Source organism: Sphaeroforma arctica (genome assembly GCF_001186125.1).
Source record: "Sphaeroforma arctica JP610 unplaced genomic scaffold supercont1.16, whole genome shotgun sequence".
NCBI lineage: Eukaryota > Ichthyosporea > Ichthyophonida > Sphaeroforma > Sphaeroforma arctica.
The window spans coordinates 85,830-98,534 of record NW_014040542.1 but is presented as its reverse complement, the minus strand read 5'-3'; the positions used below and the strand labels follow the sequence as shown (position 1 = coordinate 98,534).

General features: G+C 44.4%; 2 protein-coding genes across 2 annotated transcripts in view; one reads left to right on the top strand and one right to left on the bottom strand.

The window, feature by feature from the left end:
- SARC_00509 (hypothetical protein) lies at positions 1 to 7,810 on the top strand. Its single transcript, XM_014305795.1, has 18 exons — positions 1 to 30; positions 248 to 463; positions 717 to 912; positions 1,060 to 1,141; positions 1,279 to 1,410; positions 1,630 to 1,759; positions 1,900 to 2,066; positions 2,282 to 2,396; positions 2,518 to 2,662; positions 2,787 to 3,009; positions 3,195 to 3,345; positions 3,602 to 3,699; positions 3,952 to 4,134; positions 4,443 to 4,702; positions 5,092 to 5,315; positions 5,452 to 5,580; positions 5,743 to 6,035; positions 6,366 to 7,810. The coding sequence occupies exons 3-18, from the start codon at positions 740 to 742 to the stop codon at positions 7,410 to 7,412; spliced, it is 3,552 nt and encodes a 1,183-aa protein (XP_014161270.1). The 5' UTR covers positions 1 to 30; positions 248 to 463; positions 717 to 739; the 3' UTR covers positions 7,413 to 7,810.
- A 367-nt stretch (positions 7,811 to 8,177) lies between these two features.
- SARC_00508 (hypothetical protein) overlaps positions 8,178 to 12,705 on the bottom strand; it is a 7,745-nt gene continuing 3,217 nt past the window's right edge. Inside the window, exons 4-8 of the mRNA XM_014305794.1 lie at positions 12,442 to 12,705; positions 11,570 to 11,717; positions 10,837 to 11,073; positions 10,133 to 10,341; positions 8,178 to 9,622 (exon numbers count right to left, since the gene is read on the bottom strand). The exon at positions 12,442 to 12,705 is cut by the window's right edge and continues 153 nt beyond it. Coding sequence (XP_014161269.1) covers positions 9,520 to 9,622; positions 10,133 to 10,341; positions 10,837 to 11,073; positions 11,570 to 11,717; positions 12,442 to 12,705 — 961 coding nt within the window. The 3' untranslated portion in view covers positions 8,178 to 9,519. The remainder of the gene's footprint in view (positions 9,623 to 10,132; positions 10,342 to 10,836; positions 11,074 to 11,569; positions 11,718 to 12,441) is intronic.

The following is a 12,705-nucleotide window of genomic DNA, read 5'->3' as shown; positions in this document are numbered from 1 at the left end:
CTGTAGAGCACAGATTTCCAAACGGCAGAGGTACAATATTTTCTGATGCTTGACCTTCTTCGGTTCGTTATAGAGCATGTTACTGTGGAATATTTTTTATGCTAACTGCAGAGCGGTAACGTTGGTGTAAAAGCTGAAGTTTTGTCACAGTACGTCTTTTGACTTTTAATAGTGCCAGAGAGAATACATGTATACACGCCTCCCTACATTAATACTTTCTACATCATCTCATCTTTTTTCATATCAGATGCATTGGATGCTAATATCGTACACCACGAGCATGTCTCAACATCCGACATTCACTCGTGGAAACGGCGGTCAAATTTTGCAAGAGGAGAATATTCATCTTTGCAAACATTCGAAAGCGCACATGAAGTTGAATATCGGCTGCAAGCCTTTGACCAAGTTTTACACCTGGTGTTAAGTCCACATGTCGAACACTCCGATCACGTACGTCGATCAGGTAAGTTTGTATGTTAGTTGTTACCTATGCACTTCGACGATTTTGTAGTTGTTCGGCATGTATTTTATATGGTATCAAATGCGTACCGTAGCATGATTTGGTGCAACTCCTGTTTTTAGATTGGTAAAATATGATCTTAGATGAACTTATGTGTGTAGAAAACAAATTGTAAGTCTGCGTAAGTCTGCATATATCTGTATTTACAATCGGTCAGATGAAACAATTAAGGAATAGATGTTGTTTATACTTGCAGCAACTGCGGATACCGATTCGTTTATGTACACGGGCACGCTGAGAATGGGCGACAAAATTGGAACTGCCAACGGCTATATATATGATGGTCACTACCATGGGGTGGTACGAACGGAAGAAGAAACCTATTTCATCGAACCTGCCCAAAAATTCTCAAAATACGCTGAAAGGCGATCAGCAGATCGTGTGATATACAGGTAATAAGGTTACTTTCTTTTGCTCCGATGCTGGTGTTCACAGAAACTCGCTTCATGAGTGTGCTAGCCTGTCAAGAATACACTGAATCAGGTGACACATATTTTAGTATTTTTTTTGTTATTCATTGTTATTTTTACAAATGGCAGAGCCTCTGATGTCCACTACACGCATCCAAAAGGTCAGAAATTCAATGGCGTCGATCTCTTCCCACCGATCTCAGTTGTCATGGTAAGAAAATAACTTTCTGCTTGTATATAGTCTGACTGTGCTGGTAATGTGCATTGCTACCGTTAATACAGATGATTCAAGTTCTTTGAGGAAGAACCTATACTTGAGGTATACTGAAATATCCCGTTTTTTTACAGCATCGTAACCGGCGCGAAGAAAGTAGAAGAAGAGAGGTGAGCAAAGGCACGTGCCAACTGAAGCTGGTAGCGGACCACACATTCGCCAATCTATTCCCGACTGACACTGTAGCAGCCAAACACATGTCCCTGGTAAGTCAGATGTATTACTCCTTCGTAATTAGGCGGGCTCTCAGAACGCAAATTAGCGGTTTTGGGTGTCTCAGAGTTATATTGCATTTGCGCTTGTTGGGCAGAAGGCTCACGCTTATTGTACCTTTACCGAACTTTGTGCTCGTGGACGGATGTAGATCACAACGATCTTCATTAAGAAATATTAAACCTAACATCTCTCGCAATTCTTCACAATAGATTGCCTCTGAAGTAGACAACATCTTCAGCAAAACGACATTCTCGCTCGATGTGCGGGTAGCTTTGTCAAAGAATAGTCCCATCGATGTCTATCCGTCAAAAGATTCGTATCCGGAGACACTCGCCGGACGTAAGTGAAAAATCTGTGCCGTACATCACATACGACCTTGCGTCCAGAGTTTGTATACCTAAAGGTGAAGGTAAAAATCTTTTAATTCGCTTCGCTATTCAAAAACAATAACAATATTTATACACCCTATGTAAACACAGTCGGGAACGAACAACTATCACCCACAACTCTGCTTGCCGAGTTTGCCAAAGGGGATTGGGACGACTACTGTCTAGCACACCTCTTCACACACCGTGAACATCACGGCATATTGGGCGAGTCCTACGAGGCAACTCCGATTGAGGGAATATACGGTGGTATTTGTGCGGTATGTTTCCTTTGTGCGACCTGTATTCCTTCTCTTCACTCGTTTATATTTTATCCGTGGACATTCTGCATTTGTCGTTTGGAGGTCACTTTCCATCATCGTACTACATAGGATGATGATGGATAGGATGGTGATCTGATTACGGGTAGCCAATTCTCAGAGCACAATTAATTCCGGTTGGCACTTACTTCATCGGATTTCGCTTATCATCACAGAATAGCTCACAATCAAGCGAGGGCCTGAATCTCAACACTGGAATGCACACTAATCTGATGTACGGTCAACCGGTTTCTCTTGCGATTGAGATCATCGCCGCCACACATTCAATCGGTAAGACCTATGTGAAACAAACAGTTATTAGGGGATTGTGATCGTAGAGTTCGATGAAGTGCATGAGATGTATAAGTGTGCTCCTGACGTATATAAATTCCTAAACCTTACCTTTATTCAGGACATGGTTTTGGCGCCTCACACGATCCCTTCCACACTGGACCGTGTCTCGGAGGCAGCAATAACAACCGATATATCATGACGAACACCACCTTCAATGAAGTGTCGTCAAATAACGACGATTTCTCAACATGCTCTGTCGACAAGTATGTAACCCTCATGTTATTTGACGCCTCGCTTCTGAAAGCACCTCGTTGCACTCGTTCATGGGCTGCTGCCACGGCCTACGTTAGCAATGCTAACCCATCTCCAATCACCTCAAACGCACAGTATCAATCAATTACTGGAATCTGACAAGATGGCCGACTCCTGCCTTACCGAGGAACCGAGTAAAGTGTGCGGCAACGGCATTGTGGAGGGTGATGAAGAGTGTGACACCTTTGGAGCCACGAAGTGCTGTACAAATAAATGCGAATTGGCGGACAATGCTGTGTGCACGGCTAATGATGGTTGTTGTGATCCAGACACGTGCGACTACGCCAAGAAAGACACGGTATGACTTAGATGGTCTCCAACGACTCAGCCGCGCGACATTGCTACAATAAGAATATTCGTGCCTTTGTGAAGGACCACTAAGGAAAAACACGTAGTCTGGCTGATTCATTAATTTAGCCGACTATAATCAGCTTGTTTGAATTCTGTTTTCTGAACATATGAACTTCACAATCCCGTGAACAGCAATGCGCCGAGGCAACAGGCTGTATGGCCAAGGCTGTCTGCAATGGAAATAACGCGAAATGCCCAGAGCAAAAACCTGTTAAAAATTTTACGCCGTGCGGGGCGGGCAATGTGCTGTATGATGCATGGATCTGTATGGACGGAAAATGCGGTACGTGGCTATCGCTCGTATAGTACCTTATTAGATTGTGAAACTGAGCTGTAGATTATTAGATTGTGAATCTGAGCTGTAGATTATTAGATTGTGAATCTGAGCTGTAGATTATTAGATTGTGAATCTGAGCTGTAGATTATTAGATTGTGAATCTGAGCTGTAGATTGTACCGTTTCTTGCGGCGAGATTCACTGTCGTATGTGCACAGTGGAGACCAACCTGCATTGACGCTTGGTTTATTTCTGCCATTCAGGTAATGAGCTGGGAGGCAACAAAAAAGAGAATAACCTCTGTGCGGCGTTTGATGGGGCCGAATCTTGTGACTGTCCACAGAAAGAGAATGAGTGCCAGGTAAGACTAGAGCTCTCGCATGTCGATTATTGAACACTCTGTCGTGATATATTGCATCTCGCCTTGCATAGCTAGAGCACCCATATAACGATAGAAAAGGATACTCACTACGTATGTAGGTACTTGTACTCTAGAATATTGAGTACGCTTGTACTCGGTATGTACTCAGGGAATGGACCCAATAACCTTACATACGGAGTTGGACAGACACGGATTTAATCCCGCCTCTTTACTACACCTCATCTATCTCAGATGTGCTGCAAATTTCCAAGTGACGAGGGTGTTTGTCAGACAGTCGAGGACCATTGTGCGCTCGACGGTACCACAGACAAAGCTTGCTTCGATGGTGATAAGTCGGTATCGGCCTATTTCGAAGGTGGCTATCCTTGTGCTGATTATAAGGGCCATTGCGACGGCAGGGGTACATGCGAAATGGTATGGCAGCGTAGGCAGTTAACCGTAGTACATGAGAAGTCACTTTTTAAATCCAGCCAGAACTTGTTGCTGCGTTGTGAGATCGAATTTAATTTGGAGCCTGTACGAAACTGCATATATTTTGCAGATCCTAAACCGGTACTATTACACCGTTTCTATTATAGCATATCGTTCTATGATATCCAACCGCATAGATAACCTATTGGATATTCACCGTTGACAGCGAGTAACCAATCGACAGGGAAGCTATAATCGGCATTAACTGACGATCAAATTTGCATGTACTGATACAAACTACTATTACACAGGCGATCCTACCGCAGACACCCATACGCCACCAAGTCCTGTTAGATTCGCCGCTGTGGAGGCCGGTGTCTAAACCGGTGCAGTCGAACTTCGTCAGTCTTTCCATGGAGTATTCGAGCTCAAGTATACACTTTGCGTTCGAGAATAATCGAACTTCGCCGAGAATAGAAGAGCTTTTGGAATTGCTCAAGGTGGAAAAGGGTGAACGACCCACATATATACGTGTTGGAGGGAATTCGGTAATGAAACTGGAATATGCGGGGTAGGTACATTTTATAATTCCGTGTGCATCATGATAATCTCGTGCTCGTCAATATATAGCAAGTCAACAGTAGCGGTCTACTTATGTACGTTGCTCGTAGAGTGATGGTTGTTGCTCAGATAGGGACAATACCAAACATATCTGTGCGTGTGCGAGTCAAGTGCGAGTCAAATATACGAGTGTGATTGTTGATAGAAAGCAACGCAAGTCTGAAGTTTGTTAGACAATGTGTTTATCTGTACGTCTGCACTAGTATCTGCCGGTAATAGCTCTGTAGGCTGTTGCGTTGATTATTGTAACGATGTTCGAAGAACTCGCTGCTACTATTCATTAACCCTAAAACCCTAAAATCGGTACCTTCTTCCCATTTCAATATCTCTGCAATACAGCTCTAAATACAAATACCCAGACTACGTATACGTTGAAAAGGCTATCGAAAATGATACACTAATAGCGTTAAAAGACCACGGCATGAGATCAGGTGACAAGTATATCTTGGCACTACCAATGATGGAGCCGGATCCTAAATATGCAGTCGAATTTGGGGAAGCGATCGTAGACATATTCGGCGGCACGGATATGATCCACGCCCTTGAGATGGGCAATGAACCTGGTATGTCTACTATACTCACCATGTGTGCATATTTTTGTGTGTTGAAAACACTGGTAGAAACTGGAAAAAAAATTATGATAAGAAACTTATAGCTTTGAGATTTACAAATAATATAACGCACGAAATTCTAACGCAGACCACTGGGGTGATAACAAAGAAGACAAGGTCAACCTACTCAGGAAACGACCTCACTACGAATTCAAAGGACACGGACGAATCGCCTTTAAAGATTATCTGGAGGAAGTAACCGGCGTCATGTTACCTGGTATGTGCTATGGCAGCCACATATTTATTCCTGTGGGGATTGTTATTAAGCTTGTCAAGCAACGAGTTACAAGCTACCAGTGCCGATACATTTACACGATACAAATTATTGTAATAGCTATATCATCGCCTGAGAATTAATATACAACTGTTACTTTTACAGCACTCAGTAAAAGCAATGTTCTCAAGAAGGTGGGACTGCAGAGCCCAGCTATCGCCGGTTCCAATACGAACACGTGGCCTCATTGGAACGACAATCTCTTAAACATGCACAATGGAATGAAGGAAGCCATGGACAAAGCACAGATGACCACCTCCGATTCGAAGCCGATTACAGCATTTCATCGGTACGGCATGTCTGGCTATTCTGTGCGGTCGTCTATGGAAACCTTTATGGCTGATCCACCGACTGACGGTGCTGATGAGTCGCGGAATACAATGGAATGGATTGGCAAGGTGGGTGATATTTGTTGGTTTTTTTCTACGTAGAGATTGCAAGTTCCTTAGAAGCGCGCAGAAACCAAACAAATTTATACACTAAATCACGATAGGTCGATAGGTTTGCTAACTTTAAATCACGATAGGTCGAACTGAACTCCAAACACGACGACGGGTCGATAGATCGATAAGTTTGCCATTGTACCACTCAAACGGACACTCGGAGCTCGTCGTTGTACAATAGTAGTTAACAGACTCGTGAATTAATATTAAGTAATTCACATCATACTCAATCACGAATTGCCGTTCAAAATCCTAGTCCTCTTTTTTTGATACATCCACACATAGATGGCTAACCAAATCGAAGAAAAAGGCGGCGAGTTTGTGCACGGCGAAGGGAACACTGTTACAGGCAGCGGCCGCTCCGTCCTAAAAGGTCTGCGAGGCATAGACCGAAGTTACGAAGCAGGTGTTTGGATGTTCAACAATCTGTTGGAACTTGCGAGCCGGAATGTCACCCGTAGTCACGTACACGGTGTGTGCGGCTCCTCCTTTGCACCTTTGTACGTACCGTACCTTTATCAGGACAAAGATGAACCCGACTTTGAAAGACTCCGGGTAACCCCCATTTATGGTGGGATGTACTTCTTCAACCGCCTGCTGGACGGTGGCAAGGACGCGATGCGCATTTCAGTACCAAGTGCGTATATTGGCCCATCCGTGGGCAATCCCCCAAATGCCTCAGACCCCGTGGGCGTGAGCCCGTTCTACAAGCACTACCACATACAGAACGTGGCTACGGAAAAACAGTCGCTGGTCTATATCCACAAGGATCCTACTGAAAACGCCGCGTGGATGAAAATTGAGATTCCGAAGAGCTTCTGTCCCTCTCAGAAGACACTAGCGGTACAGCGCATGACAAAGCAGAAGAGAAGCGAGGCTACCAGCAACGCGTTCGACCAATTCACGACAAATCTAAATGGAATTTGGTTCGACCATGAAGCGGCACAATACGGATCGCTGAATAAGGAAACCGTCACTCTGAATGATAATACGAAGCTTTGGCACATCAATATGGAACCTCTCACTGCCGTGGTGGTGATCTGTGACTCACTTATGGTAACTTCAGAAAGACAGGATACTATTTTATCAGACGATAGTATAAAAACTCGGCTGGTGGTCGCAGAAAGTGATTCGGAGAAGGTCAAAGAGTTGAAGAAGAGGCTGCAGGTCTACTTCGATTCTGAGCTGGACGACGCGACTGAAGGTGAGAGTGACCCGTTGGAGATACAAGACGGAGACTCGTCTGAAATGCAGGACTTGAAGGAGACATTGCGTGAGTGGTTGCAGGCGGATATGGATGAAAACCAGAACGTAGACTCTGTCGATGCTTAAATGTCTACGTCTATTCGGCTCGATACTCTTTGAGGCGCGGGTGTGGAGAGCTTCTACACGATGTGATCACCTTTGATAGTCCATGTATACGTAAATGTAGCCTTGGAGATATTGGAAGGCAATGGCGAAGCAAGATGACTACAAAGGCTCGATGACGTATGATAAGAGACAGATAGGGCTGAGCAGTAGAGTGAAGAGCCGAACTCCTACCCGCATACAACATATATACTCTATACCGTGTATACTATACAATCAGCTGGATTGACACGTGCAGGGCACGTGCAGCGAGTGCAAACGCGACGAGATAAAAAGTTGCACTGGCTGCGATATAATAGCAATAATAAGAAACAGGGGTGATAGCCGTTGCGATACGCGTGACTAATAAACAATCAACACGCTCATAAAGAATCTAACAGATGTCTCGACACGTCTTTTATCTTTCAGATGCACATGAAATGCGCACGAGATTTCCATTTTTCGGAACTAGTACTTGTTGCCTTATAGGCGATAATAATTTACAAGTAGGAGCACAAGTGGCGCGACAGACTGAACCGTACTGCGGGGTTACGATCATGTGTTATAAATCCGGCTAGGGTAAAATGCTAACCTTACAGGTAAATAATATAAATCTCCTGAAATTATTTCCATTCTGCGCATGTTATAGTATGTGGCCCATACGATTGGACTCAATTGGTGGTGCGACACTGAATGTGCCTTAACCCGGAATTTGTATGTTTGCATGTATTTGGTCGACCATTTACAAATGTGCTCGTGAAATGCTTTACTTTCAAGATATTTACACGCCGTGAGGAAAGCTCGCGGAAATGGTTGCTATCCTTGGTGAATACAATTTCCTGGCTGCCTGAAATAAGGGATCGACTCGTTTTGACACCATCCGCACATACACTGACAAGCTGGTTCCTTGCCGTGTACTATGTACGAGTTAATTTGTATAAGCTTACGTTGATATATAGACATGTATATATATATATATATATATATATACATATATATAATATATATATAATGCGTGCGTGTATAAGAACTATTATTGATTTTTTTCTGCCTCCGTTCCAATTAAGCAATCGTTCTCTGTGTCAATCTTCCTCTGGTTCCTAAGACAACCCTGCTACCACTACGTTCGAAAACGCTACTATTGCGCGGTACATGCTTAATGACAGAGCAATCCGCAAATTACGAGATCCAGAGTGCTTTGTAACTGCACTATTTTAAATGCTAATATGGTTATTCATGGCTGTACGCACAGGGGGCTTGCAACCCTGCAGTTCCGTCTAGTATACTGCTGCTATGGTCCTTCGCGATCTGTTCGTGTCTACGTTCCAGTTTCGTTTGCAAGTGTAGTAGTTTTAGCAGATGTTGACAGAAATTTGCTGACAATACCTACTCACTCTGCCTGCGCAATGCCTTTAGATAATGGCTTGACTGCGCAATGTCACGAACGTTCCTACGACGAGACACCGCTCCGTGTTGTGTACGAGCTTCCTTGCACATTCGTGGCCTTGTGGTATCCAGTCAATCGGCCTCTGGAGTTGGAGACCTTTTAATCTGACTTTTAGATATTTCTATCCATTGAAGTCTCTGATTTCTTTGTCTGTCCATTGAAGCCTCCGTTTAGCCCAAACTGTCGACATATTCGCCATGTCTTCCAGGCACAACAGCCCAACAGACAGTCTTTGGCTCCTACCATTCCTACATTGTCATCATGCACCGTTCGCCTGTGTGCCAATGTACATGGCTGGATCGGCTCTCCATGCGAAAACATATTTGCCCGAGGTATGTCGGTGAAGAATGCATACGCCAGCTCCATAGCCCCATAGATTATAATGACTACGCGCGTATAAAAGTGCACTCTATACGATGTAGGTATGTGCTTGATAGGCAAAGGGGAGACGCGCATCACACATGTACCTTCCGAGCGTCGTATATCGTACACTCCCCACACTGCAAGAATACCACCTTGTGAACGCGATAATGATCGATGCTGGCGCAAGGCTGTGCAGTGTGTACCCCAGCATGAACTTCTCAAACGGCAATTAAGTAGCATCACGTTTGTACGCAGAAGCAGAAGAAAGCACCCGGTAATCAATCACGAGGTGCCGGAAGGATTGTCATCGACACCCCACAGGCGTACAGTCTTGTCATCGCTGCAAGACGCAAAGAGCCGCGGATTCGTCGGTGACCACGTGACACTGAGAATACCACAGCCAGTGGTAGACAGTGCGACAGGAAAAAATAGATCGTGGGTGTGAGTAGGAAGTGTTGAAAATTAAAAACCAGGTCGCGTAAAGAAAATGCGGGATATTGAAAACCAAAGTGTCGGTAAGTAAATGTAAATCTGTCAGCACCTCGAGGATAGGTTTATACCCTAACGGCATCAATACCAGGATACATCTTGTATACACCAAGAGCTCGGCTCGTGAGCACGCAGGTGTTTTACATATAACACATTTCCACCATAAATTAATTAAGAATTGATAGAGAGTGGTTGCATCGATACTAGCTTATGGAACAAATTCTCTCATAACTCAGCGATTGGCTGTTAACGGTTATATAGGATATTGGATACGCTATCCTTCGTCAATTTTCATCCTCAATATGCGTCTATGTATACCCATAGTCATAGTATGGTCAGAACACGGCTGAGCCATTAGCCTCGGATCTGCCAAGATACATGGCCTACGCAACCCCGAATGACTCACCTGTTGACTGTACCCAAATGTCCTTCCAGCACATCCAGCAACTCGGCGGAATTCCGATGCCACATGTATATGTTATAATCTTCACTTCCGCTGATGACAAACGCGTCGTTGTGGCCGCCAAAACACGAGCGAATAACAAATTTCCCCTGCTTCTGGCCATAGTACTTGGTAATCAGGCGCCGTTCGTCTAGGTTCCAGAGGTGAATCTCCTGCAACAAGACGCAAACGTGTGATATGTCTTAGTGTTGCGGATGTATTAATCGACCTTCAACCTCTTACCAGTATACGCTGGTGCCGGAATCGACAGACAGGAAAGCTATCTTCTTGATCATGCGTAATTTCATTCTTTAAGAGTGCTATGCAGACCTCCATCATTCCTTATTGACGGTCAACCAGGATCGAGAGAGCATCCTATGACTAGACAAATGTGTGAGTTGGTGTGACCCATTGCCAAACTAAGAACAAACTTAACTGCATCGGTTGACTTATGTAGAATATCACTTACAAGACCAGGCCAGACTGAAATTATACCCAATACCCACGCTGAGATACTCCCGCACATATTCACACGCGCTGAGATATTTACAGCCACGAAACAAAAACACGCAACACACGCAACACACACGCACAAACTCCTAGTTTATTCTCTCCAGTGCTGGGAAAAAATCATTGCGATAGGCCCCAACCGGTGTAGATACACACACCTGAGATGATAGATTAACCAGAAGGAATTTGCTATCTGCCGAAACACTCAGGGAGGTGATAGAATCGTTCTCCTGGATTTGTTCCTCCGCAAAAGTCTTCATGTCGTAGATACGGATCTTCTTCTCATGGCAAATGCCCACTAAGTACTTGCCATCACGGGTCACCGACAGATCATTGATTCTTACGCCCTCCCAGCTGTGCAGCTTATTACCTGACATATCCCATACACACATCAGCTGTGTTTACATAGCCACCGGAAGTTTTATGTGAGCAAAAATGTATAGAGCTACTAATATACATATGATCAAATGAATATCAGAATGATTAACAGAGAGGCGTATGCTACCCTCTGCTGTGCGAGCGACCGGGAATTTCAAAATGAGTCGCACCACAACTGGAAGCGCCTAAAAATATTGCAGTTAAGCTACGCCTTACCATACACTGGCACAGCCGATCGCATAAGCCCATAGCACACGCAGCGGTACACAACATAATCGAATCACAGCACACAGATACCCACATGTCAGCAAGGGGAATCGCTATTGGAGAAAATACGATCCATGAGATACAGAACTTCACGTCCTCAGACTACGCTTGCATCCGAATATTTTTCCATAACCGAATGCCCAGCTGAAAAAAAATTGATGATAACTTGCCGGATAAAGCACTGCAAATCACCACTAGCCCATACCTTTCAAGGCACAATACAAATAAAAAAGTGCGACACCTCACCTGATCGAGTCCAGCGCTTATGAAGAAGTCTTTCTTTGGACTCCATGCACAGCTGGTAACGCTCTGTGTGTGTTCCTGTATATCTAATAGCAACGTTCCCCCTTCCTTTTCTTTCTCCAGATCCCACATCCTGACAGACTTGTCGTTGCTGAAACAGAAAATTGGCATGCTTTAATTCAAGAATCAGATGATATGCGAACGCAGCAAGATTAGTTTTGCCCTCAGTGATGTAAAAATATAAAGATGCTGCAACATTGCATATATTCATTAACTGGAGCAGTATTTACGGGAATAACAACTCTGTTGATGGCATTGATAGCTAGTTTATATTGGCGTGATTACCAAAAAGCGTAGGAAGTGTTGGACATGATATCAATTCATCTCACACGGACATTAATTTAGTTTTATCACTAAGTTATGATTAAATTATGTCTTTAAAGGGCCCATATCAACACACCGTGCCTGGTAGCAATAATAAGGTGGTCGACTCAACCCAGGGTGTGCTTGTGGATATAGACTATATCTTGGCCACTCCAATCGCAGTGATAAGTGATAGCAGGAGGTTGTGAGACTACCACTCAGCATAAATTGCCCGTTGGTAACACTTCTTGCTGGTTCACTCACTGAGTATGCACTGGTGTAGCATGTCTCGTATATACCAACAACCATATCCCCTAGTCTAGTATACTGCAGTATTTCGTCGGGCTATTTCTATACACTGCGTACAAGGTCTCTGGGACAGAAAAGTGTGAGTATTCGCTCAACAATTCCTACCCCATTTTTCAAGGACATACGCTTTGAACAGGGCAAACAGCCACACTATCTACGATACCATAACCCTAGAACCCCTAACACCAATTACGACACCATACCTGCACGTCAGCAAGAGCTTATCATCCCAGCTCCAGCTCACAAATGAGATGGGCATACTATGTCCTCGGAGCGTGTGCTTGAGCGCGTACGTCGCAACCTCCCATATGCACACGGTCTGATCCTTCGATGCGGCGGCCAAGTACTCCCCACTGTTCGAGAACTTCACAAACCACACCTCGTCTGTGTGGTTCGTGAATATATGCTTTGTAACCCGTGGCAGGCTCTTGGGCGAGCACCTGTGGTCCACCAGCAGGGACGGCGGC